Source organism: Furipterus horrens, unplaced genomic scaffold (genome assembly GCF_987537825.1).
Source record: "Furipterus horrens unplaced genomic scaffold, mFurHor1.1.pri manual_scaffold_2, whole genome shotgun sequence".
NCBI lineage: Eukaryota > Metazoa > Chordata > Mammalia > Chiroptera > Furipteridae > Furipterus > Furipterus horrens.
In genome coordinates this window covers 11,896,635-11,922,408 of record NW_028327172.1, presented here as the reverse complement: position 1 = coordinate 11,922,408, position 25,774 = coordinate 11,896,635, and the positions used below count along the sequence as shown (strand labels likewise).

The window sequence follows — 25,774 nt, the reverse complement described above, 5'->3', positions numbered from 1 at the left end:
CTAAAAAAGCAGTAAATAAAACATGAGCAAGAGAAAGAAGTGTGGTGTTTGTTTTTTTTCCCCCCTCTTATTAAATGACGATTGACACACCTGGGCTCAATTTCCAGTCCCAGAACTCACTACTTATTGCACTGAGCAGGTCGGCTCCTCTCTCTGAGCTGTAGGTTCTTTGACTGTACATACTCCGCTCACAGACAGACAATGCTCATGAAAGTGTTACGTGCAAGTGAGCCATTTACCATCATCGCAATTAGCTGAAATGGTTCGGGTTAATAAGGTCCAGGTTGTAGCGTCATTCTTATTAGACTAATTAGGCGTCCTCAGATGTAGGTGCCGCAGGTTATACCCCTAAACCCTGGCAACTGACTCAGCGGTGATATTTCTATATATCCAAGACAGGGCCCTCTCGCTTGCCGTGCGTATGTTATTACATTAGAGGAAAAGAGAGATTTAAAAGAAATACCAGATTTCTTACAAAGTTTATGTTATTGAAAATACGTGATTCTACAGAATATTAATATGAGAAACAAACAATCTGCATTCATATATAGTATGCACATTAAAAATGCACAAACATGCGGTACAAATACACAAACACATATTCACATAAATACACACAGCTCTATTTAAAGAGACTGCCTATCTCTTTAAGGGTATTTTCCTCCATGCTTGTTTCAAAGCTTGTCTTATTGGACATGTATGCATGGAAATTGGGGAACTACACAAGGGCTGGAGCCATCTATATCGTGAGGAAGCCACCCATCTGTCCTATCTGTCATCCTCGCAGGAGTCCGAGGCTCTGAGCCGGACACAGCGTGATGTCCAGAAAACTCTCTCAGACTTGTGCTAGCTCCCTCACTCACAGGGTCCTCATCTACCATCTCCCACCGCCCAGCAGGAAGGTCCTTACTACATCCATCCTCATCGCTGTGGTCCCCGCAGTCATTGTCTCCGTCACACTGCCACTGTGCGGGGATGCAGGTGCACTCGCCGAGGGCGCTCACTGCGCAGGTGAAGTGGCTCCGACCACACGCACACTCGGGGCTGCTGGCTAGGCCTGGGCAGAGGGAAAAGGGACCAGTGATGCTCAGCTCCCACCCAGCCAAAGCCCATTCCAGGGAAGAAGGCATAGGAGCCAAGTCCAGGACCACTGTCACCCAGGCGACATGGTGACACTGAAGGGAGATGACTTCCCCTCCTCCAAAGCACAAATGATCAAGAAGATACTCTCTGACTCTGGGCTCACAAATAGTCCAGACAACCCCCCTTGCATGACAAGCTTTTTTACATAGCACCCACAAATGATGTCACCTGGAGAGTTGGTGCTCTTAGGGAAGGGGAGCAGGGGACAGAGAGGTGGTGCAGATGAGACCTCCACGTCCTTCCCTTCCAAGCTAGGTTGAAATATAGATGCTTTTGCCTCTGAACGGGACCAGGCCCTTGGTGTAAGCCAGAGAGCAAGAAGGAAGAACGGAATGAAAGTGCTGGACCCCCTTTAGGGATAAGGAATCCACGCAGGGGAGCAGGAAGCAACACAGGCTGCTGTGAGTCCCAGTCAGAGCTCACTTTTGAGACGGGGAAACCACTTTTGAAAGGGAGGAGTGGGGCCCGAGGAGAAAGGGACGAGGCTGCCTCAGGGCACAGTGCGTGGGGCCAGCCCAGCTTTCCTGTCTGTGGGACCAGCCACCTCCCGGAGGAAGGATGGCAGAAGCAGCCCCTCCCCCATCCTCAGCAGCACGCAGCTGGGCTTCCCTATTGAACCTCCAGCTATCTGCCTGGCCAAGTCCCATGACCGGCTGCTGTGCCCCCCTCCCCAGCGTGCCCAGCAGGATGCCCTCGGATGGCGTGTGAATGGCTCGGTGCCCCCTTCTCCAGCCTCATCTGGAACAAAAGGTTCTGCCAGGGTCACTCTCCCCCTCCCAGCATTCATCCAACCCGCTGGGCTGCTGCAGCTGGGAAAGAAGGGGGCCACTGCTCATTGCTCATTTCCCCCCTCGCTTCCTTCTCCCTTTCCTCCCCTCGCTGGGCCCTACCCTCTGGCCAGACTGGAGCAGGAAGGAGTCAGCTCCTAAACTGCCACCCCTCTTCCTTTCCTATTTACCAGACCCAGCCTCTCTTTCCTGGCTCCTCTCTTTAATAGACACCCCCACTGCACGTTACAATGACTCAGCCTGACTTAGGGTTTAGGGTCTAGAATAAAAAAGCGTACTGCCCCGGCCGGAGGTGTGTTTCAGTTGGTTGGGTGCTGTCCTGCACACCGAAAGGTTGTGGGTTCAATTCCTAGTCAGCGTGGGTGCCTGGGTTGTGGGTTCGGTCCCAGGTTGGGGTACGTATGAAAGACAAATGATCAATGATTCTCTCTCACATTGATATTTCTCTCTCTTTTTCCCTCCCTTCCCCTCTCTCTAAAAATCAATGCACGTGTCCTTGGGTGGGGTAAAAATAAATTATTGTATTGCTAGGTCCTCTAAAAGCCCTTCCCTCTCCACTTCAATCCCAAGGGTGAGTGTGAGCCTATTAAGGCAGGGCTCCTAACTGAGATAAGTGAATGGATGGATGGATGGATGGACGGATGGATGGAAGAATGGCACGGGCATCTGTGAACCCCAGAAATTACAGGCAAAACGTACATTTCTGGAGTAAAGGACTACAGCTCTTACCAGACCCTCAACTGAGACCTTGCTCTCCCCCTCCACATGCTGAGTATCAGCTGCCCTGGAAGAGATGCAGCATTCCCTACTGAAACCAAAGGAATCCGTTTGAGAGGTACAGCATCTCCACACCTCACAGGGAGGCCTTACCCAAGCCCAGCGCCCCTGTCTCTCCAGGTCTCTCTGCAAGTGCACAACAGAGGACTCTTTCCCAAGCAGGGAAGCTGAAGGCCCAGCCACCCAGCCCCATCCTCCTGGGCCTGTTCTGTACTAAGAAGGGAGGATGGGGCTTTCTTCACTCAGACCCTGAACTCCAGAGCCTGAGGCTCTGCGACCATCTCATGGGCTTTAGGCACTATTTTAGGGAGCTATGGTTGGATGAAACAGTAAAGACTAAGGATTCCAGAGGACTCCATGTAGCAGGGGTCTCCAATGCGCCGACCCCTTTCATGGGGGAGCAATGAGAAGAAAGCTAAAGCTAACTCACTGATTCTCAACCAGGGATGGTCTTTCCCTCCCGGGAGCGTCTGGCAATGCGTGAAGACATTTTTGGTTGTTGTGATTGGCGGTACTTCTAGCATTTAGTGGATAAAAGCCAGGGATGCTGCTGAATATCCTACAATGTACAGGACAGGCCCCACAACAAAGAAATTATCTGTCCCAAAATGTCAATAAAGGTTAAGAAACGTTGCTAGCTGCACACAGCAGGAAGCGAGGCTGTACCAAGGAGGAGTTCAGGGTAAGGGGGTAACCAGAACAGAGCTGACGAAAGAGAAACTGGGGGGAGGGGAGAGTGGAAAAGCACTAGGCATGGAGCAGACAGACCTGGATTTCCCTCTGACCAGCTGTGCGACCTTATACAAATCACTTAGCTTCTTAAGCCTGTTTTCTCCTTTGTAAAATAAAATGACCACAAGACCGGACGAGAAGATGAATGAGAAAGAAGTTGACTTCATGCCTTGGCACACCAAAGATGCTCCATAAATGCAGGATGAGAGCACACAGGTGCGGGGACACAGGGGCTAAGTGTTTCAAAGGCCTTGATTTTAAGAACCCTAGGATCAGGATTGAGAGAACAAGAGCAGGGAGCGGTGTACCGGTGCTGCCCGCAAGTCACGAGGAATACAGAAAGTAAAGAGGAGCCTTCAGGCTCCCTCCCCAAGCCCCCCGTCTACCCCCCTCCCTGCTTCTTTTTAGGGCTCTTTGGCTGAATAATAGCAAAGTCCTGATTTCCCTGTGCAAACTGGAGGAACAAAGCATTCCATCGGGTGGGCATCAAGTTAGTTGCAGGCGGCTGAAGAGTCGTGATTTCCTGCATGTCAGAGCAACATCTAAACGTCGGCCTGTGAAGGTCAGGCAGCCACCAGTCAGGCCAATCCTTGGCTTGGGCATTCATACAGTAAACAGACATATTATACTCCAAAAAGTCAGCTCTTCTGGACAACGGCTGCCCCTCTGGGATCCCCGGAGGTGGAATTTGGCTTTTCACTCAAGTCCTGGCTGTGATCATAAAGGACAGCTTTTAACCCCTTTTAACTAAAAGAATGGTGAGTGAAATAAGGAAACAAATGACTGCGGGTGGCAAAACTCGGTGCTCATTTTAAGAAGTGTTAAGTTAGCATACTTAGCTATGCTTCCGGCCTTGAAGGTTATTGGCCATCCACACTGCAAGCTCCCACTGGCCTGCAGAGGTGTGGGCCCTTCAACCTGATGCAATTCAACAAAGAAAGAGCTCTCCCCAAAGTGTTCATTATCCCAGATCAAGTCTTCCAGCTTTGGGCATACAATGTGCACACGGGGCCTTCCTGAAAGGTTTACCAAAATCTCAACCATCTTATCAATTTCTCACCACACTCTTTTGAAGGAAAGAAGGGAAACAGCCATCTGGTATACCAGACTGTGCACTATGTGAAAGGGCACAGATTCTGGAGACAAAAAGACCAGAGTTCAAATCCTGATCCTACCACTAACCGACGCACCTTGAGCAAGTGAGTTATTGTCTCTGAGCCTCAGTTTTCTCATCCATAAAATGGGAATGATAATAGTTCTACCATAAAGGGTTTAACAAAGATTAAGTACCCCATGTAAACTGCCCAGCACACAGGGCTGGCACACCTACAGCCATCACTTACTGAGTACTTACCCAGCAGGTAAGCACCTTTCTAAGTGCTTTTCCTATGTTATGTCACTAAAAGCTCTCACCAACCCTGGGAGGTGGCAATGTTGTTATTATCACCACTTTACAGTTGAGGACGCTGAGACACAGAGAGGCGGAGTCTGTCAACAGGTCACACAGGTACGGAGAGCCGGAGCTGGCATTCACACCCAGGCAGGTCAATCCCAGAGCCTCTGCTCTAAATCCCTTGATTATACTGCTTCCCAATAATGGCATTGCTATGAGGAGAATTTTCCAAAATCCTTTAGGGTGAAAAGGGGAATTTACAACACTGAGACTTCTGGGTCCCTCTCCTTTATGAATTCTTGATTAGCATATAAGCAATGAGTGTATGGATCTCAAGCAGTAGCCTCTCCTTCTGGTTACTTCTACGGCCAAAGACCAAACTTTCTTGCCCTCAGGTAAAGGAGTAAAGTAGAGACAGCCTGGAGCCTCGGTATTGTTTGGTCCAGAAAGGAACAGGCCTCTGACAACAAATAATTATATTTTGTACCTTCTCGCTACTTTTGCATACACAATTGCGTGCTCATGTCATCATTATAATATACCCCGAGTGGTTAGCCCCTTTACCAGGTGAGGTCACCTGCTTTGGCCAAGGTCATGAGGAAGTAGGAGAGCCAGGACACCGGCCCCATTCTGAGGAGATCAGCGCTATTCTTTTAACGTGATCTCAGAATCTGGACTTTCAATAAGCGTCCTGACGTCCCCTGAGGCACACTTAAGGTGGAGAGGCATTGCTCTCCACCAGCCCACAGAATGCTCAGCCGAAGGGGGACCACACCTACCACTTGGAAACCTAAGGTGGGCAGTGACCACACAGCTACAGAACAGCTTTTTCAAGTTGAACCAGAGACGAGAGGCTAAGGAGTGCCCTGTGAACGCTGGAGTATGACAGCTACCCCAGTGTGCAAGGGTGACAGTGAGAAAAGGAGGAATCATTACTCGTGTAAATGAAGGCTGTTTTTCTTATAACACGCTAAGCTCACCTCTTTCCTCTTGTCCACTAGCGGCAATGGTGAGGATATAAACCTTATTTAATGAGGATAACTTATAGCAAATGACCCTAAATTACATCGAGGCTCATTGAGGGACCAAGCCACTGATTGCAGCTCCTTGGGGAGCCAAATCAGTAAGCGTCTCACTGAGAGGGAGGCCCACATAGCAGGACAAAACTAAGAACTGAAAGCAGTGGCAGCAAGGAGCCCCGTGAACATGGCTCTAACCTCAGCCAAGAGATGTCTGGAATCTGGAGCGAGCTGGGTACCTACAAGCAGCCCCTTTTGGAAAGGACAGCGCTTGAACGGAAAACAGCAGAAGCAACACCAAAAAAGGTAAATGGTGGGCAGCAGCAGGAGGTCAAACCCTTTCTTGATGCTACGCCACCTGCACCCACACAGCCCTGGCCAAATTGAAAGCCCCTGCTCTGGCCCTGACCAGTGTGGCTTAGTGGGTTGGGCATCATCCCACAAAGCAAAAGGTCATTGGTTCAATTCCTGGTCAGGGTACATACCTGGGTTGTGGGCCAGGTCCTCGGTTGGGGGTGTGTAAGAGGCAACCAATTAAATGTCTCTCTCCCTCTCTGTCTCCCTCCTTTCCCCTCTCTCTAAAAATAAATAAATAAGATCTTAAAAAAGGAAAAAAGCCCCTGCTCTGCACCCCAGAGGCCCTTCATACCTCCTCCTATGGTTGCATTTAGCACACTGTGGGATCACTGTTCCCTTACTAGAAGCCTCTTGGCAGATAGAATTGTGTGATCTAGAGTTTTATGTATTTATATCCACAGTGCATAGTTCAATGTTTGGTATAGTGGATGATTAATATAAGTTTATAAAATGAATGAATGAATCAATGACTCAATAATACATTTCTTTAGAGTCTTGTGAGAGTTGGGGTCAAAGGAAAAGAGAGGCCTAGAATATCAGAGATAAAAGTATTTATTTCCTACCTAACCTGTACTTAAGAAAATAGGAATCCTCTTTTTCAGGCAGCTTCTACCCAGTTCACTCCCTTCCAAGAGTTGCTTTCACTCGCTGTATTACCAGACTGTGATACCCACATGCTATGACTCTACTTATTTTTGTCCCTAGATCCCTAGAGGCCAGCCTTACCTGATTGGTTTGAAAATCTACCTAGTAAAATCTTCTCCTAGTGAGGCCCTCTCAAAAGGGCCATACTATCAGATACCATAAGACACATGATTATTGGTCCAAGCAAGTTCAGTCCTCTCTTGCCACTATTAAACACTGAAAAAAAGTTTTGTTTTGTTTTTTAAGGTTTTATTTATTTACTTTTTGAGAGAGGGAAGGGAGGGAGAAAGAGAGGGAGAGAAACATCAATGTGTGGTTGCCTCTAACACGCTTCCAACTGGGGACCTCGACCCACAACCCAGGAATGTGCCCTGACTGGGAATCGAACCGGCGACTCTTTGGTTGGCAGGCCAGCATTCAATCCACTGAGCCACACCAGCCAGGACTAGAAAAGAAGTTCTTCATGGTCAACCTCCAAAGTTATGAGAGAGAAGAGCATAATGTTAAGCACATGGGAACAAACCTAAGCTAATTCCTGGCTACCTAGCCCTGGGCATATTATTTAATCCCTTTATATGTTACCTTCTCAGGAAACTTGGGATAACAAGAGTCCCTGCCTCATCTGAATGCTATGAGAGTTAAGTCAGTTAATTCATGAAAAGCACTTAGCATAATGCCTGGCACATATTAAGCTCTCAATAAATGATATAGCTCTTGCTATTACCATGATAGAATATGACTCAGAACTGTCTTATTTAGACACGCCATGATTTAGGGTCTGGAGATGTCTAAGAACCCCTACTGTGTGTCACCCCGGTGAGTTAAGTTGGTGGTATGAATGACTACGGGAAGAGGTAAAACAGGGTAGCAAGAGTCCTGCTTCATTGCCTTTCTCTGGAGGAGCTCTAGGCACATGGAATCCTACAAATCCTTGCCTAATTTATCATCGGTCAACTCCAAGGAGGCAAGTATAGAAAACAGCAACCTAAATTCAGAGCGTAAATTACAGAGCAAATGAGAAATAGATTAGTTTCTTCTTTTGTAAAATGGGAATAATAATAGTACCTACCTATATCATAGGGCTTTGGGGAGGTTTAAATGAGATTATATAGATGAAGTACTCAGTAAGCAGCTACTATTGTTGTTACCATTACAGTAGCCTCTCCTTACCTGCAGTTGCAGTTACCTGCAGTCAATAGTGGTCTGAAAATACTAAGAGGAAAATTCCACAAGTAAACAATTCAAAAGTTTTCAATTGCATACCATTCTGAGCAGCATGATAAAATCTCACGACATCCGCTCCATCTGCCTGGATGTGAATCATCCTTTTTCCCAGCATATCCACGCTATATACACAATGTAATAAGGTATTTTGAGAGAGAAAGAGACCACATTCACAAAACTTTTATTACAGTATAATGTTATAATTATTCTATGTTATAGTTATTGTTGCTAATCTCTCACTGTGCCTAATTTATAAATTAAACTTTATCACAGGTATGTAGGTATAGGAAAAAACACAGCATGTATAGGGTTCAGTATCATTCATGGTCTCAAGTATCCACTGGGTGTCTTTGAACATATTCCCTGTATCCCCTGAGGATAAAGGGGGACTATTACATTATTATTAATCCCATCACCTCCATACAGGTCATCAAAAGCCAACTTAACCTGCCCAGGAGCTCAGTCAACAGATTTCACAAATACAGTAGGACTTGAATGGGGCTGTGGTCTGTAAGGGGCTGCTCAAAGTATTGCTTCTCTCTCCCCCTACATCTCAAAACACGAGAAACACATGGCGTCAGGGAAAAGCAAACCACATCTTCCCTTCTGGGAGCCTTTTAAGGCCTCCCTCCACCAAAAAGCATCTGAAAAGTAATTATGTATTGGGATTCCCTGGGAAAGGAAGTCTAAAAACAGACAGGCGAGGTCTATTTAAGATAAAATATCTTAAATAGATACTTAAGCAGCCCTGGCTGCTGGGGCTCAGTGGATTAAGCGTCGGCCTGTGAGCCAAGTATCACTGGTTCGATTCCCAGTCAGGGCACATGACTAGGTCTCAGGTCAGGTCCCCAGTTGGGGGCACAAGTGAGAGGCAACCACACAGTGATGTTTCTCTCCCTCTCTATCTCCTTTCCCTCTCTCTAAAAATAAATAAATAAACAAAATCAAACAAATAAATAATAAAATAAATATTTGAAAAAAAGAAAAGATGAAATATGGATATTCCCCACCTAGATCTTCACCTAGATCTTCTGGAATAGCTTGGCTACAAAATATTCTGTACTGCCCTGACCAGAGTGGCTCATTCGGTTGGCCATTGTCCCACAGAGCAAAAGGTCACCGGTTCGATTCCCAGTAAGGGTACATGCTTGGGTTGTGGTTTGGGCACGTCCGAGAGGCATCTGACTGATGTTTCTCTCAGACATGAATGTTTCTCCATGAATGTTTCTCTCCCTCTCTTTCTCCCTCCCTTCTCCTCTCTCTAAAAATACATAAATAAAATCATAAATATATTTAAAATTCTGTTCAAATAGGTTAGAACATTAACAGCTTAAGCTTTGGGTTTAAATCCTGTCTCAGATACTCACTAGTGTGTGACAGCAAACTGCTGAGCCTTACTTTCCCATCAGTCAGACAGGCATCTACCTCATAAAGATACGTACTGTGAAGAGTAAAGGTGATAACACATGCTATACATTTATATAGCAAAAGAATAAAATATGTTAATTGCCCCAGAAGCACATTTGTATTTTTAGTTTTTTAAATTTTTACTTATTGATTGATTTTAGAGAGAGAGGAAGGGAGACAGAGAAAGGGAGAGAGAGGGAGGGGAAATGGGAGGTGGGAGAGAGAAAAGAAAAAAAAAACCCACATGGACTTGTTGTTCCATTTATTTATGCATTCATTGGTTGATTCTTGTGCCCTGATGGGGGATTGGAACCTGCAACCTTGGCTTATCAGGCTGATGCTCTAACCAACTAAACTACCCAGCCAGGGCACATTTGGATTTTTTAGATCTCATGTCCCAGCTGGTGGTGCAAAACTGGTCACCAGAGGAGATCATGCCCAGAAAAGCAGAAATTCTCATTTGAGGGAGATACACTTTAGAGCCATTCACGCTTACTGTCTCTCTGAACCAGTAGCTGAAACTTCTTGTTTAAACAGCCCTGGTTGAGAGGGGTGGCGGGTGGAGAGAAGAGAAGAGAGCTCCCCTTTCTGATTTGCTACACTTATAGATTTTATAACCAGGCATCTGTATTTGGTTTCCAGAAGGCTGTATTCAATCTAGCAGAGAAACTGTCTCTCGTCCTCATCCATGCCCAAAAGGTGGTGGCAGTCAGGCTCCCAAGGCTGGGGCCAACGAAGGGGACATTGGAGCACCCGCCCCCTGCCCCCCCCCACCTCCCACCCCAACCCCCGCCTTCCCGCCGCAGACCTGGCAGGAAGTGGAACTGCTGAGCTTGGAGAGATCACTGGAGACCCTGACCACCTCAAAGCTTCTTTATTTCACGTGATAATCAGGTGTCTCTTCCAGTGCCGTATTCTGTACCTGCCTGGCCCTACACTCAGACAGGGGGAGGGTCCCCCCCCCCCCCCCCCCGCAGCTCTCCCTGAAGTCATGAGCTTTCTGGCCCCAGAAAACCTCCGGTGATAAATTATGCAGCAGCACCTTTGTGTCGCTGCCTCTGAGCCAGATGGGTTCGCTCCCAGTCTTTTGTTTCCGGCTTTGCTTGCAGCTCTGATCCTCGGCTCTGCACAGAGGTGAGGTGGGGAGCTCCTGTAGGCCAAGTCAGGGCTTGCAAGTCACAGCAAAGCTTTCCCAGCAGGGTCTGAGACAGCGCCCTTCCCTTCCCCACTCAAACCTGTGTGAGCAGGACAGCAATGCATTAGGGACGCTTATAGTCATCCACTCAGCTGTGGCAAGGATGGAAATGCCTACGTGCAGTGGAAGAATGAAGTTCGCTCGGAAGGGCATAAGAGGTGCCCAGGGGCACCTAGGATGTTTGTTTCCTGCTAAATCAAAAATGCAGAACAGAAAATGGAGTCAAATGACTGCCAGGAAAGCCAGAGAATCAGCTCTTTTAAACAGCTTCTATTGGTTACAGTCAACTTTCCGCAGCCCCCCAAAACATCACATAACCGGCACCAAGTTAAAAGGAAGAAAGGGAGACAAAAGGGGTCAGACTTTGGGGTGGAGAAGCTGGAGGTGAGTCGGGGACTTGAGACCCACATCAATTATCCCTGCACACTGACAGGATTCCTGATTGAAGACGGGAGTCACGAAGGAAGGCGGCTCCGCAACAGCCCAACCCCCAAATTGGGGCAATTACTACCTTATGAGCTCTGGGGCCTGACTCCTTTCCCAGGCCAGTGGGAGGGAGAGCTTGGAATTCTAAACTGTTCCAGCTACAAGAGACCTCAGCCAGCACCTCTCACCCCGGGTCAAAGCAACCCTGGAGAGAAGTGCGGGGCTGCATCCCTGACCACAGGGCTCTAACAGGGAAGCTCTCAGAGGAAAGCCCCATCTCCCAGGACCTCTCCCAGGAGAACTAAGGTAGAGTGGGCTCCTGGACTCACAGGATAGTTTAATAGGCCTTTTTTCTGGAAGGGTGCACAGGAGGGAACTATGCTTAGGTTTCATTAGGTTTTCGGGGGCGGGGGGTGTGTGGGGAGAAAGAGCAAGATCTTTAAAAGAATCAGGGGAAAAACTAGCTGAAATGAATAGCTGAGCCTCAATTTTAGCACATGACACTGTAGTATAATGATTTGTTTACATGGCTCCCATGGTCCAAAGCAAAGAACCATCTCTAATTCACTAATGCAAGCTTGCTAACGAACAGCTAACATTTTTTCAGGCCTATCATAACACAGTAGTTGTTAGGGTCTGCACTGAATGGTTTGAACATACTATTATCTCATTTAATTTTTACAATACTCACATGTGATAACTTATTACTACCACCCCCCCATTTACAGATAAGAACCCTGAAGTTCAGGGATATTAAGTGTTTTGCACAGAGTCACTAGGAAGTGCCAAAATTCAAAACCCAGGTCTGCCTGTGCTTCTTTATCATTGAGCTCTGCATGCAGTGATTAGTGCTTGACACGTGTGCCTTTGCAGAATGAATGAACAAATGAATGGGTATAAAGCCCAGTTTAGGGAACGCTCCTGAGTGCAGTGAGGAGAAAGAACCTGACCCGGCCAGCTCTAAGCTAGAGGAAGAACAACAAGCACAGGCATTCATCAGAGCTATTTATAGGGCCAAACCCAGGCTCTGCCAACCAACCAGTGAACACGAAGTCTTCCCTGGGACACTGAATCCCACCAGACTGAGTAGGGGTGAAGGGCTTCTGATGGTGAAGATGAGATGGTAATCCAGACACAGTCTGGGGCCCAGATGCCCCACGCCCAGGCAACTGTAACAAAACTCATGGCTGAGCTTTGTCAAGGAATGTAGAAACTGTGGCTGGAACAGACTAAAAGGCCTAGTCGAAGAAGGGTATGGAATTCTCATAATGATGAGATGTTCCCAATCATAAAAATTTAAAAAATAAAATAAAATAAAAAGACTACTTTTTAAAGCAGTCCTTGAAATGCTGTTCCTGTTCAGGAAGCCCTTAGTATTGATCTTCTCTTCAAAGCAGAATCAACATAACCAATCCCTCCTATTTTCCTTGTTGGGGATCCAGATTAGCAGTCAATTAGTAGAAAGAATAAGCAAAGACCTATAAAGCACACCCTGTCCTCTGTGACCTCCTGTGTTCTTTGCTGACCCAAAGATGGACATGCCCAACGTGCTCTGTATCAGACATGGCCAGACTTGGTTCCCTTGCACCTGTCATTCTTAATTCCGTGTGCGAGTCCCAAAGATGTTATCTGATATTCAACAGGGGACAGGAGAGGAAATCCAAAATCAGTGACAAGCCAAGCATCTTTCACAAGTCCAATAAGATCAGGGACAAGGTCAACTAAGCACCATGACAACAGCTCCACTCTTTTGCACTCAACCTCAGAAACAACCCTCTATCTACCTAATTACTCGTAGGCACAATTTTCAACTTTTCACACACCTGGAAGAGACTTCCAAGCTAAACATGGTTTCTACCCTTCAAATGGTGGTAGATTGCCTGAGGTCTCACCTCAACCCTCAGGAGAAAAATACCCTGGGCCCTAGTAGCACTCAAGATTCCTTCCAAAATTTATAAGGTTGGAGTGTTAGGCAGGCTCAGGCCAAACCCACAGGCTCTAGGCAAAGTCCAAAGGACTAGCAGCATCCGAACAGCACCTTAAATGTCAGTGTATTTAATTCAGTCCTAGCTGAGGTCAGGTCTGTTTGACCTCAGTTAGGACTGAGGTCACACTGTCTGACACACTGTCTTCTCCCGGAGCCCCTGGAACAGTGTTAGGAATCTTCGTGGTGGTATTTTTGGTTGAGCAACTGTTCACTCTCACTGGTGAAGCATGAATCTGTCCCCTCCAGGCCTCCAAGGAGGGCTCATTATCAAGCAAGAGGCAACGTTTAGAGCTTCGTCGTGTCACCGACTGTCCTTACACACATGCACAGAAAGCTTTTCATGCTTAGAAGTTTCCACTAAACTTGCTGTCCTTAAAAAGAACCCAAAAGAGTTACCAAGAACCCTCCCACCTTTTTTTTTTTCCCTTTTGGTGGAGCATGAAATATACACAATTCTCTGCTCCGTTCTCAATGGAGATGCAGTGAATGCAGTTTTGACAGCTCTGGAGCAGTAAAATCCTCTTGGCCAGTCTCAGCCAGGAACCTTCCAGCTCCCCTTTCCCTAGGGCAGAAGGCGTCAATCTCTCTGGCTTTGTTGGTATTTGCTTTAGTCCCCCCACTCCCTTTTTTTCTCAGTGCCTTGCCATTTCCCTTGATCTTTTTCAAAACTTCCTCCAGGGGGCCGAAAGGAAAGTTCCATCCCCTTCCCTTGCAGCCCGAAGGGGGAAACCCCCAAAAAGCATAGCTGTCCCTTTAAGGGGCCCATGTGGTGGGAAGAGCAGCTACATTCCTACCCCAGTAGGGCCGCTGTCCCGACACGCCAAAGAGGCTACAAATAACCTTCCAGGAGAGAGCCCGGGAGGGGGAGAGCACAGTGCGAAGAGGAACGTGGGTCGGAGAGGCTGCTACTCCGAGAGGAAGAGCGGAGCGGAGAGAAAGCGCTCCGCCGGTGTTAGAGAGGGCACGGAAAAAATCATTAAAAACCCACGGGGAGTTCAAATAACAGACGTGAGAACTCCGTCCTGGATTTGGGAGGTAAGCCAATCTTTAAAACAAGTGCCGAGGCATCTCCACGCCCTGCCAGGCAAGTTCCGAAATCTGCACTATTTCCACATGAGCTCCCGTATGTTAAAGAAAGAACCGGTGCGAGGCCAGGGTCCACAGACCACCCCCGCCCCCCGTTTCCAACCCCACCCCCTCACCCGGGCTGCGAGGAGAATGGGAAAATTCGGATCTCCCCGCCCTTGAATAGTGGTGGGTGAACAGAGTTGGGGGTTCCCAGATCAAAGTTCTTTGATCTAAGGGCACAAACTAGAGGCAGCTGCTAAATCACGGGGGGCACCCCGGCCCTAGGCGGCTGCGGAGAAACAAATTCCACCGGAGCCCTAATCACACACAACAGTTGCGTACAAGGACCAAACAAGTTATTAATAAGGAGCAGATGAAGCAGCCGTTCCACTGCCGTCCGTCCAGCCACCCCCTCCCCCTCCTCGAGGGGCACCGCGCGGGCCGGGAGGCTGCCCTCTTGAGGTTCGGCGATACCCGCCCCCGCCCGCCCGCTCCCCTACCCGGGACAGGACGGATCTACGGGAGCCTTCCAGCAGTTTCTTCCCAGAGTCCTTTCTCTGCCCCCTTTTCAACCCTATCTCTCCCCCACCCCCTCCGGGAAGGATCTAGGGTAGGGAGCTGATTGGTCGCAGCCAGGAGAGGGAACCCAAAAACACTACTAAGGGGGAGATGCGGCAAGTAAGCAGCGCCCGAAGACCCCCGGTGGGAGCAAGATCTGGAGTCTAAGGAACTAAGGAACTGCTCTTCTTACAGGAATCCCCGGAGCTCAAGTATTCAGATTCCACTGGGCCCCTCTCCGCGACCTGCCCGAGACCCCCGGCCGTGGAAGGAGTGCTATTTACAACTTATGGTCTAGCGACCATCCTCCCCCGCGTCCCTTTCTTCGCACACACTCGTTCGCACCAAGGACACACACACTGGATCTTAACCTGAAACGGAAGCGGCCCCCAGCTCTTAAAGAGGGGCGCAGGCTGGCGAGCGCGCGCCCCAGATCTTCCCCCAGCCCGGCCCAGACCCGGCCCGGGGAGCTGCTGCACCGCTACCCCCTCTAGGACTCGGGGACCTGGGGAAGCCCGTGCTCCTCTCCCCGGCACGCAAGCTCAGGGCTACTGCTTGGAGCCAAGGCGAGGGGGTCTCAGGCCCCAGCCGGCGCCGTCCCGCTCTCGGGAGGCCAGTCCTGCAGCGGCCGGACCCAGGGACAAACTTTCCCCGCGGGCCGGTCGGCGCCGCTTACCGTGTGCGCAGAGCAGGGCGCCAAACAGCAGCACGCCCCACGGCCGCCTCATGGTGCCGCGGGCGCTCCCAGCCGCCCGGGGGTCCCGCCGGCTCCCGCGGGACGCACGGCGGAGGGAGTCGGCGCAGAGTCCCGGAGGGGAAGGGTCCCGGTCCACCGCGGCGGCGGGCGCGTCCCGCAAGTCGCTCTCCGGCCGCTGCTGCCTTCAGTGCTGCCGGAGCCGAAGCCGCCCCGCCAGGGGACCGGGCAGGGGTGTCCCGGGCCCGGCCGCCCCGCCTCCCACGCCACAGTCCCCGCCACCGCCACCGCGCCTGGTCCCGCCCCCAGCGCCAGCCCAGCCCCTTCCCGCCCTCGGCCCCCGCCCCCTGGTCCCCGGATCCCACCCGCCCGCGCCTCGCGCGCCCGCCCCGCTCCTCTTCAGGCCGCCCCCACATTCCTAGCCTTCGAGAGAGCCCCCCTCCCTGTGCCCATTACTACTGCTCCAGTGTCCCTAACTTAAAAATATTATCCTACCGGCAGCTCTCGCATCTCGGTCACGCTAGCTCTATGCCAGAGAGGAGCACCCGAGGTGACTCTAGTCTAGTCTCCTGGACGTGACCCCGAGCCCCCTAGATGTCTAAGAATACGCAAGGCTTGCTAATACATAATCCTCTCGGGCTTTACTGACATCAAACAAGGGGCATCAGGAGGCCTGCGGTGCTGTCTTAACCAGCATTCTCACTGTCAAAATTCCTTTCCTGAGATTTCCTTCTTGCTCCGCCCCTACCCCACTCCCCACTCCCCACTCTCCACCCCCGTGTGGGCAGCGTTGTTCTAGGGCTAAATAATTCCACGACCTCCGCTTTTCGTTTACTCATTTCCTGAGGTGGTTGTCTGGGTCCTGTCGCCCCAGGTCAGACGTCCAGAATTGGCCCAGACAGACTCCGATCCTCCTCGCTGTCTTTGTAAATCAGCTTTGTTGGCCTCTTCACCTTCTTTAACTTTCTGACCCTGGCAAGGAAAGAGGAGGGTGAAGAAGTAAGTCCTTACTTGCAATTTCACTCTCCCAAAGACCTCAGCCTCCTCCCGGCTTCAGTCTGTAGCGCTTTCCCCCATGTTTTACTGCATGAAATGATAAACTCCTACCTTGGCTCAGCTTTGTGGCCCAGGGCTCTCTCCCCAGTGCCTATTAATAATATGGGTTAATTTTGTTATCATCTCCCATTTTCCTTTTTATTGAATGTTTTGGGGTGACACTGGTTGACAAAAGCACACGGGTTTCAGGTGCACAATCCTACAACACATCATCTGTACAGTGTATTGTGCGTTCACCACTCCAAATCGAGTCTCTGTCCATCACCATTTACCATCTTCCATTTTCTAGGCTGGCTCTTGTCTTGTCACTTTTGTCGGAGTAACTTCCTTAGGGTCCTGTGTATCACTTTTCCCTCCCTGTGGGTCGGCCAGCTTTTCGGGCTTTGGAATCTCATGTCAGTTTGTTAAGCCACTTTCCTCTTACTAGTAAATTGAGTCAGGAAGACCCAAATGTCCCATGTTAGCCGAGGGAAAAGTAACTTGGTGTAGTGCAAAGCGGATATTAGAAGATTTCTTACAAAAAGGATTTCTCCAATGGATTGGTTGCCACTTCACCCTTGCTTGTTCCCAATTTTTCAAAGGATTCACTTCAAATTACCATCTTTGACCAAAGCTAACATTAACTTTGCAACAGCAACCAAAAAATGTGAAATGTTAACTCCTTCTCAGCCAGTACCTCTCTCTATACTGTTTTGCCTGAAATTTTTACACGGATGAAATGTGGTTGAACTAGCATCACCATGGTAACTAATATGAGGCATTTTCTATGTGTAGTTCTTTTTGCTGACTGAAGGGGGCAGGCAAGTCAGGTCAGTTTTACAGTGGCTTACTGCTGGGAAAGATAGTCGATCTTTCCTATGTCACCTTAGCCTAAAATCCAAGGAGAAAAAGTGAGAAGTAGAGGCTGATTCTTAGTAATATATTCCTTGCCTCCCCCTAAAGCACCCCCTCCCACATTCTTGATGCAGCCTTGGTTGGTCATAGGAATTCCTTATATGTTGCTTATGAAGACTTGCTTTCCAATCTGCCGAAAAAGACATTATGATTCTGGAGACCATATTTTTTTCCACATGAAAACTAAGGACATGTGGTGTAATGAATACATTTATCCCCCCCCCCCAAAAAAAATCCAAGACAGGCGGTCACCATACTTTCGATGTCAAGGGATTAGGGATTTATAAACAGTTTCCACTCTGTATGCAAAGGATAGGTTCCTTTCCAGAAGACATGATTTGTGTTGTTTTTCTGGGATTGAGGAGGAGGGGAGGCCGGCCATCCCTGTCTGACTCAGGCACAGGAAGCGGTGTTTTCTGTGTATGTCCCAAGTCCTCCTCCTCCTCCTCCTCCTCCTCCTCCTCTTCTTTCTCCTCCTCCTCCTCCTCCATGGATCAACACTGTTCTGGTGCGCAGGGCCATCCTGGCTGCTGTTAGTCACTGGGAGTATCAATGGGTAGAAACGAACTTTGTGCCTAGTCCCTGCCTGGGTCACCCACTAGGGTGAGTTAAATCTTGGCTGTCAGAAACTGCTCTGGTGCCAGGAGAGCGAAGCCATATTTATTTTTACCAGGCCTCTCAGACTTTCTTGTTTGGAGTGAGAGATCCTGAAAAGCATGCCAGAGTGAGCTGTTTGTCTCTCTTTTATTGTCCTCTGGGACATGCCCCTAGAAAAGTTGTAGGGGACTGCCAACCCCAGAGGGGTCTCAGAGTCATCGGTTTCCTCAGAAACACCACCCTTTTTCTTCGTCCTTCTAGGACAGACCAGGGAACTGCATTTCCAAGATCAGAATATTGCCCTGAATTAGACCATCCCTAAATGGCCTTTTCACAGAAAACACAGGGAATGCTATAGAAACAAGACAGAAATGGGTGTGATTTTGATCCGCTTGGGTTGGTAGAATTCTCCCATAACTGAGGAATCATTCAAAAACCTGATTTTCTAAACATAATTCTTCTAAAAGAGTAAAATGTTTGAAGTTTCACACTTTAAAGCAGTGGTTCTCAATCAGGAGTAATTTTACAGACACAGGGCAATATGTGAAGACATTTTTGGGAGTGGGGTATTACTGGCCAATAATGAGTACAGGCCAGCGATCCTGCTAAACAGCCTACAACGAGCAGGTCATCACTCTCACAACAAAAAATTATCCAGCCCTGAATTTTAATAGTGCTGAGGTTGAGAGACTCTGATTTCAAAGATTAAGAACATGAGTCTGCAAAGAATTGCTCCATCATGTCTCTAGAATTCATGTTGTGTGAATGGAGGGCAGGAATTCTTAAAGCTATAGAAGGGAAAACAGGAGAAAGTACAGCCAAAGAAGCTAAAGGAGTCCTCTACCTGTGCGTTGGGAAGCTCATTTCCAGTATTCATTCACTTAGGAATAGAATCTATTTATTACAGTGTATTATGTGCCAGGCACTGTAGAAGCAGTGGTAAACAGATATATCGGACCTCTGGAACTTACTGTCTGACGGGTGTGGAGGCTACAAGTATGCAGAAGCATTAAAAGAATGATCTCACAAATGAATGCAAAGCTACAAATGATACAGGCATTCAAGTAAAACTACAGGGTTCTACTGTAGACGAGACTTGATTTAGATTTGGATTTTCAAGAAAGGCCTGTCAGAGGCACTGGCACGTAAGTTGATCAAGAGTCATCAGGCTAAGAGTTGATGGGTAGGGTCTCACAGGCAGAAGGAAGAGTATGTGCAAAGGCTGTGAGCCAGGAAATATGTCCACAAGATTTATGAAAATGTATCATTAACTTTTAGGAATGGGGGTGCTTTTATCTAGGTACAGGGGGTACCTACTGGAAACCAGAGGGGGAAAAATGAACATGTAAGGGAATAATCTGATTTACATTTCTGTGCTTTCTTTAATTGCACCTCTTCTATACCACCATTCCTAGCACCAACACTTTTCCTGTTCCAGCTTAGCAGTGGTATTCGTGTCAGGATCTGGGGTACAGTAGCTGATTCAGTTCCCTGGCCGAACTTGGGGCACACCCTGAACAGTGGGACTTTCTGGCACATTTTTATCTCCTGAAAGCCTTATAGTCACATATCTGGCACATATAAGTAGAGCCCTTTGCAACAAGTATCTCAATATGTCTTGCTTATTTCAGTAGCAAAGATAAATTTAGAATGATGCATAAACAAATATATCAATGAATAAATATTTGTTTAATACCAAACATGGATCAAGTATCTATGTAAGTGGTCTGTTTCCACACTTGTCCATCTATAATCCATTTTGTACAAAGCAACCCAAATGACTTCTTAAAAAACACAAATCAGATCATGTCATTACTTGGCATCAACCCTTCCCGTGGCTTCCTATTACACTTAGAATAATATCCATACTTCTCCCCTGGCCTTCAGGGTCCTTCATGACCTGGCCTCTGCCTACTTCTCTGACCACGTCTCCCCTTACTCATTCTGCTCGAGTCACACTGGCTTGCTTTCAGCTCAGTAACATGCTATCATCTCTTTCCACCTTCTGCATGAGTTTTCTGTCTCCTCAACTTAAAATGCTGTTTCCCCACACCCGTCCGTGGCTGGTGTCTCAGCTCAATGTCACAGCCTCAGACAAGGTTCATCTCACCACCCTACATTTGCCTTATTCTCATGCACTACCTTTACCTTATTTTATTTAAGAGATTGGATAAATTCTCACAGAGATGGTGGCATTTAGCCTGTCTTATAGGATGTGTAAGAGTTTACTAGGCAGCAAATATGGGAGAGGTACTTTCTCAGTAGAGAGAAGAGCTTATGACCAAAGCAAGAGGGTGTGAAAAAGCTCAGTATGTTTCAGAATGGTGAGCAGGAAAGTATGGCTGGAGTATTAACTATGTAGGGAAGAGTGTGGGTTGGGGCCAGACTGTGAAGGGAGATATATGTATGTAAGTTAAGGAGTTTTACTTCATCCCAGTAATGGTGAGTCAGCAATGCTTTTTAAGTAAGGAAGTAAAACGGTCAAATTTGAATATCAGAACAATAAACTCCTGTCACAATGTAGAGGATGGCTTGGCAGATTAAAAATAAGACACAGGCCCTGTCTGGGTTCCTCAGCTGATTAATGCGTAATCCTGATATACACCAAAGTTGTGGGTTTGATCCCAAATCAGCACATATACGAGAATAAACCAATGAATGCATAAATAAATAAAACAACAAATCAATGTTTTTTTCCTCTCTTCCTCCCTCCCTCCCTCTCTCTAAAATCAATAAATAAAGATAAAAATAAATAGGCATAGAGACGGTAGCTTTTTTGTCCTAAGATTCTGAAATTTGGGACTTCCAGTTCATGTCCTAATTCCTTTAATGATTCCTCGTATATTCCCTTTCATACTCCTGAACTAATTCTCTTAGCTTGTTTACATACAGAGTTGCCTCTCTGCCTTTTGTTGGGTTTGTTGTTTTTTTTTCTAGGCATTTCTTAAGATATGATGATCTGTCACGTACAGTATTTAGGTGTAAGAATGATACGTCAGTGCTTTCTGGTTGATTTTTAATGCCCTTCTCATTTTTATTTTGGGGGGTGGGGACTTTTTCTTTCATAAATGTGTTTCATGAATTAGTTCCTACGAGACAACCATAAGTCCTATGGGTTGAATGGACTTCATTTTCTATACTTTTAATTTACAGGAAGAATCTATTTATGGTATTTCAGGCATTTATTCTATCAGGCACTGTGCATGATACTAGAAATTTAAAGATGAATGAAGACTGTTTCTGGCCTCAAGGAATTCTTAATCTAGGAGAATTCAAAGAATTTTTAAAAAATATCGTAAGTCCTTATCAAAGTGCATAGTCTAGGACACAGGAAGGCACAGTTAATTTTTGTGGATTACTAGGAAGAATCAGAAAATCTTCCTTTCAAACTATATGAAAGTGTAATTCCTGTTTTTGCATCATTTGAAAATATAAGATAAGAAGGTACAAGTCTGTAATTTGCCTTTCACATCCAGTTCAATTTAAGCCATATCCTCCTAATCACTTTCTTATAATGCATTAGTTCATTTTAACTGTCCCAGTGTTAGTAAACATTTTCTTTGCAAATTCTCCCAAAGCTCTGGTCTGTTGACCCATGCTAGTTCAAAATGGCTTGTATGTAAATAGTACATTTAATTTAAACATGCTAATTCCATATGGTGGTATCACACTTAGTTTCTGCTTGGCTCCTAAGGAGGATAAGTCTTTTAAGAAGAGCCTAATAGCTTAGGATGAATTTCATGACCTGCATTTCTTAGCAGCTATTTTGCCGTTAGCATCTTTTCTGCTTGATGAGTTGATAAAAGCTTGCCCTAGTTTCTTGAACCTGTTTTGTAGCAATAATTCAGCCTGACTTTTTTCCTTATTGTTTCCTTGAGATTTAAAACTATTTAGTACATTTATATTTGTTTTTATGAAGTTTTCAATTCCAGGGAGGATTTTTCTCCCTATCAATTTCTTCCTAAGTCCTTGGCAGAGCCAGCAATTCTATTAATTTTCTCTTTTAAAAAATCTTATTGATTTTTTTAAAAGTTATTTTATTTTAGAGAGAGAGATCAATTTGTTGTTCCACTTATTTATGCATTCATTGGTTGATTCTTGTATGTGCCTTGACCAGATTGAACCCACAGCCTTGGAGTTTCAGGATTATGTTCTACCCAAATGGGGCTATTACTTTTCTCTTTATAATTAGTAATTATAATCTGATAAATTGACATCTTAACATATCCTCTCTCTTGGGTGTTTCTCCTGTTCTTTTGAGTTTGATGTTTCCATTCTTTACATCTCATGCCCTCTCTATGTTTTTAATCAATTTTATATCACCTGCTTATTTTCAGGATTGTGAAAATATCTAAATTGAGGGCTGACATTCTTTTTCTTTCCTTAACATTCAACAGGGTCACAAAAATACACTTGGCTTTAACAACTCTTGTGTATTTCCACTTTTCTTAAGACTGATGTTTTTATATTTCACTGAAAATTTTCCTCCACCACGGATGTGTTGGCGAAATCTATTATCATGTAATCTATGGCAGAAGGTAAATCTAAAAGTAGTGCTCTTTCTTGGGAAAAACAACCACTATCTAGAAGGTCATCTCTTCTGTTTAAAGAATATTTAAAAATTTTTCAAGCCATTCATTTATTGTTTTTGTTTGTTTTCAGGTTATAATACATGCTTATTATAGAAAACTTTTGTGAATATAGACAAGTATAAAGAAGAAAAATGTAGACAGCAGTCATTCCAGCACCAGTAAAAGGCTACCTGTTATTTCTGTGCAACCCCAAATTTTCTTGAAGACTTAGTCTAGTAACCACCTACCGTTTTCTAAGTCATCTTCTTCAACAGACCATTCAGGACATTAAGAATAGAGACTGACTTTAAATATAAGGATCCTTAGGATTTTTATGGAAGGGATGGAGCTGTAGGAAAAACCTACAAATTGCTCCAGAGATGACATCTTGTTCTTATTTAGCTTTCTTTGAGTCATTAACAGTCGGGCGCCACTGGTGCTGAAACTTATCATTATTATAACCGCAAATGGGTTAATGCTCAAACAAAGCTATATTCTTGGGGCTGGTTCCCAGCTCCACCACACAGACCTCAGCGGCAGCACCCTCCAAGTCCCAGGATAATGCTCCACAAATAAGAGGATGTCAAATGTTCAGCTGGGACTGAAAATTCTCTTCTTTTATCTGGTAGCTTCCAGTTGCTGGCAGGGCAGAGCAATTGAAAAATAAATAAATAAATACCAAGCCAATAAACCCTAAAAAAAGAGGCTGTGTGGTTTAGTGGTCAGACCACTAGCCTGGGGGTTGGGATAGCTGAGATCCAGCTCCAGCTCTCCCACTATTGGCTGGATGATGCTAGTCAATGCATTTTTTTGATATGTTCCTCAGTTTTCCTACTTAGAAAGGCCACAAGTGTGAAAGTTATAAACTTCCTATACCCTTAAGCTGCATTGGGAAGGGGAATGGGGGTGGGGGGAGAAGGCAAATATTTTCGTATTTGCAGAACTTCACATCAAATATCAAATTAGTAAATTCATTGCCTCAGGATAATGCTGCTCCTAGTTTGGGTCTGTCCCTTTATCCTTACCGCATCTAAACTCAGAGTGACTCACAGGAGCCTAGAAATGAGACACATATACAATTTTAAGGGAAAGGGAGAATTAGGAGGTTTGAAGCTCCTGTTGGAGGAGGCTAAGAATAGACCACTCAAAACACAAAGAGAAGAACCTCCTCTTTCTTTTTCCTCCCAATGTAGGTGGCCCACTGGTTTCCCAGTCATCCCTTTGATAGCATGATTTTTGTTTTCTTTTCACAAAACCTCACCTTGTTTGTTTGGGGCGGGGGGGGGGGAGGCACAAACTTAAAAAGTGAGAACAAGAGTGGCTTTCTCTAACAGGTTTCAACTATGACAAGTGCTACAGACCACTAACCTGTTGTTGGGAGAGAAGGGGAGCAAAAAGAGAACTATCTGGATCTCTGGAAACATAAAAACCAACGAATATTCTTCCCTCGTAAAGAAGTGAGCAATTAGGCATATGAGGAAAAAGGTCTAATAGATGTCTTAGTTTGTGCACCCCATCCCCTCCAGAAGTGAACTGTCTTGGTAGGAAAAACAAAACAACAAACCAACAAACAAACAAAACACTCGGGAAGGGTACCAAACAGTAAGGGATAGGACTAAAAGGAGGGACTAAAGATAGAGGAATTTGGGAGGAAATGTCAGTGAACTCTTAGAGGATTTAAAGAGCACCTTCTGTGCGTCCAGCCCTGTTATAGGAGCAGTCAATATATACGCACGTGAAAACACTCGTAGCAAGTGAAGATAATTAACAAAGAGATAAAAATGGGTAACGGGAGACTACGTGTTTATGGGAATTTAGGGATGGGACCTACTGTGAGGGTAACAGCTGTGTAACGCAGGAGTAGTTATGAAATTCAGAAGCTGAGAACATAGGAGGCCGGCAATAATTCTTCGAAACCGGGAAATGTGATGATTCAAAAGGGTTCTCCACTCAAATTCTTCTAAAACCACCTCCTCAAGAATTCCTGAGCCCTATGAAGCTTCGACCACCGCGAAGCAACCGGCCCCGGAACCGGTGCGGCCAGCTTGGCGTTGCCATACGGAAACTGTTTGCGGGACACCCCCTCCGCCTCCTGCCTCTCCTCCGGCTCTGTCGGTGCCATGGCAACGGAGAGAGCGGGCGACCTGGATTACGGAAGCCGGGGAGCTAAAGCTTGGAAGCTCCCCTAGTCCAATGATGCTGAGTCCGGAGCGCCTAGCCCTACCGGACTACGAGTATCTGGGTAGGAGCTTCGGGGAAGGAGAGAAGTGCAGACTAATTGGGCCGCGATCTGGCGGGGGCGGGGTCTGGGTGGAACCAGTCAGGGTGGGGTGGGGAGCAGCGGGGAAGGGGGTGCGTTCGGGGTCCGGAGCCTGTAAGGCCGAGCAAGGCGGAAACAGCAGCGGGGCAGTAACGAACGTATGAAGTGGACGGGCTGCAGCTCAGGCCGTGAGGATTGTGTTCAAAGTGGAATAGGCTGGAGTTGAGAATTTCGGGCCCACTGGAGTGTCATTGATGTGCTGGCAGTAGAGTAACCTTGAAACCTGAAGTGCCAAATCAGTCATGCTGTGAATAATCATGTTACCGTTATAGCGGCAACTAACAATTTTGAGCGTTTCTTCTTACGTTGGGCACTGTACTAAACATTTTACATGCGTTCTTTATTCAATCGTCACAAGAGCCCTTGGAGGAACTACTGTGTTTTTCTTCCATTTTGCAGTCGGAGAAACTGAGGCTGAAGAGGTAACTCGCACAAATGAGGCCACACAGCTAAGAAATGGTAGAGCTAGGGAGTAGGATCAGAGCCTAATTTACGCACTCCAAGACCTGAGCTCTTGACCACTAAGGCTGTAGCTAGTATTTTATTGAGCACCTTCCGTGTGTAAGGAATTTATTGGATGAAAAAAAGGATGTGTGCACACAAATTTTAAAGTATTAATAGACTTTATCTTTTAGAGCAGTTAAAAGAAAATCGAGCAAGTATTATCCAGAGTTCCCACATACTCTCTCCTGCACTCGGTTTCCCTTATTATTAACACCTGGCATTAGTGTAGTACATTTGTCATGATTGATGAACAAATGTTGATACATTATTATTAATTGAAGTCCAGAGTTTACATTAGGGTTCAGTCTTTGTGTTGTCAGTTCTGTGGGTTTTAATAAATGCATAAGGTCATGTAACTGCCATTATAGTATCATGCAGAATAGTTTCACTGCCCTAAAAATTCCGTGTTCTATCTGTCC

General features: G+C 46.5%; 2 protein-coding genes across 3 annotated transcripts in view; one reads left to right on the top strand and one right to left on the bottom strand.

Moving 5' to 3' along the window:
* LRP4 (LDL receptor related protein 4) overlaps positions 1-15,581 on the bottom strand; it is a 47,933-nt gene extending 32,352 nt beyond the window's left edge. Inside the window, exons 1-2 of the mRNA XM_090261791.1 lie at positions 15,396-15,581; positions 911-1,057 (exon numbers count right to left, since the gene is read on the bottom strand). Coding sequence (XP_090117917.1) covers positions 911-1,057; positions 15,396-15,447 — 199 coding nt within the window. The 5' untranslated portion in view covers positions 15,448-15,581. The remainder of the gene's footprint in view (positions 1-910; positions 1,058-15,395) is intronic.
* An 8,960-nt stretch (positions 15,582-24,541) lies between these two features.
* Positions 24,542-25,774, top strand: part of CSTPP1 (centriolar satellite-associated tubulin polyglutamylase complex regulator 1) — a 161,546-nt gene continuing 160,313 nt past the window's right edge. Inside the window, exon 1 of one of the 2 annotated variants that reach the window (XM_090261785.1) lies at positions 24,542-24,773. In XM_090261785.1, coding sequence (XP_090117911.1) covers positions 24,725-24,773 — 49 coding nt within the window. In that variant the 5' untranslated portion in view covers positions 24,542-24,724. The remainder of the gene's footprint in view (positions 24,774-25,774) is intronic. The other variant, XM_090261789.1, reaches the window with a different exon arrangement.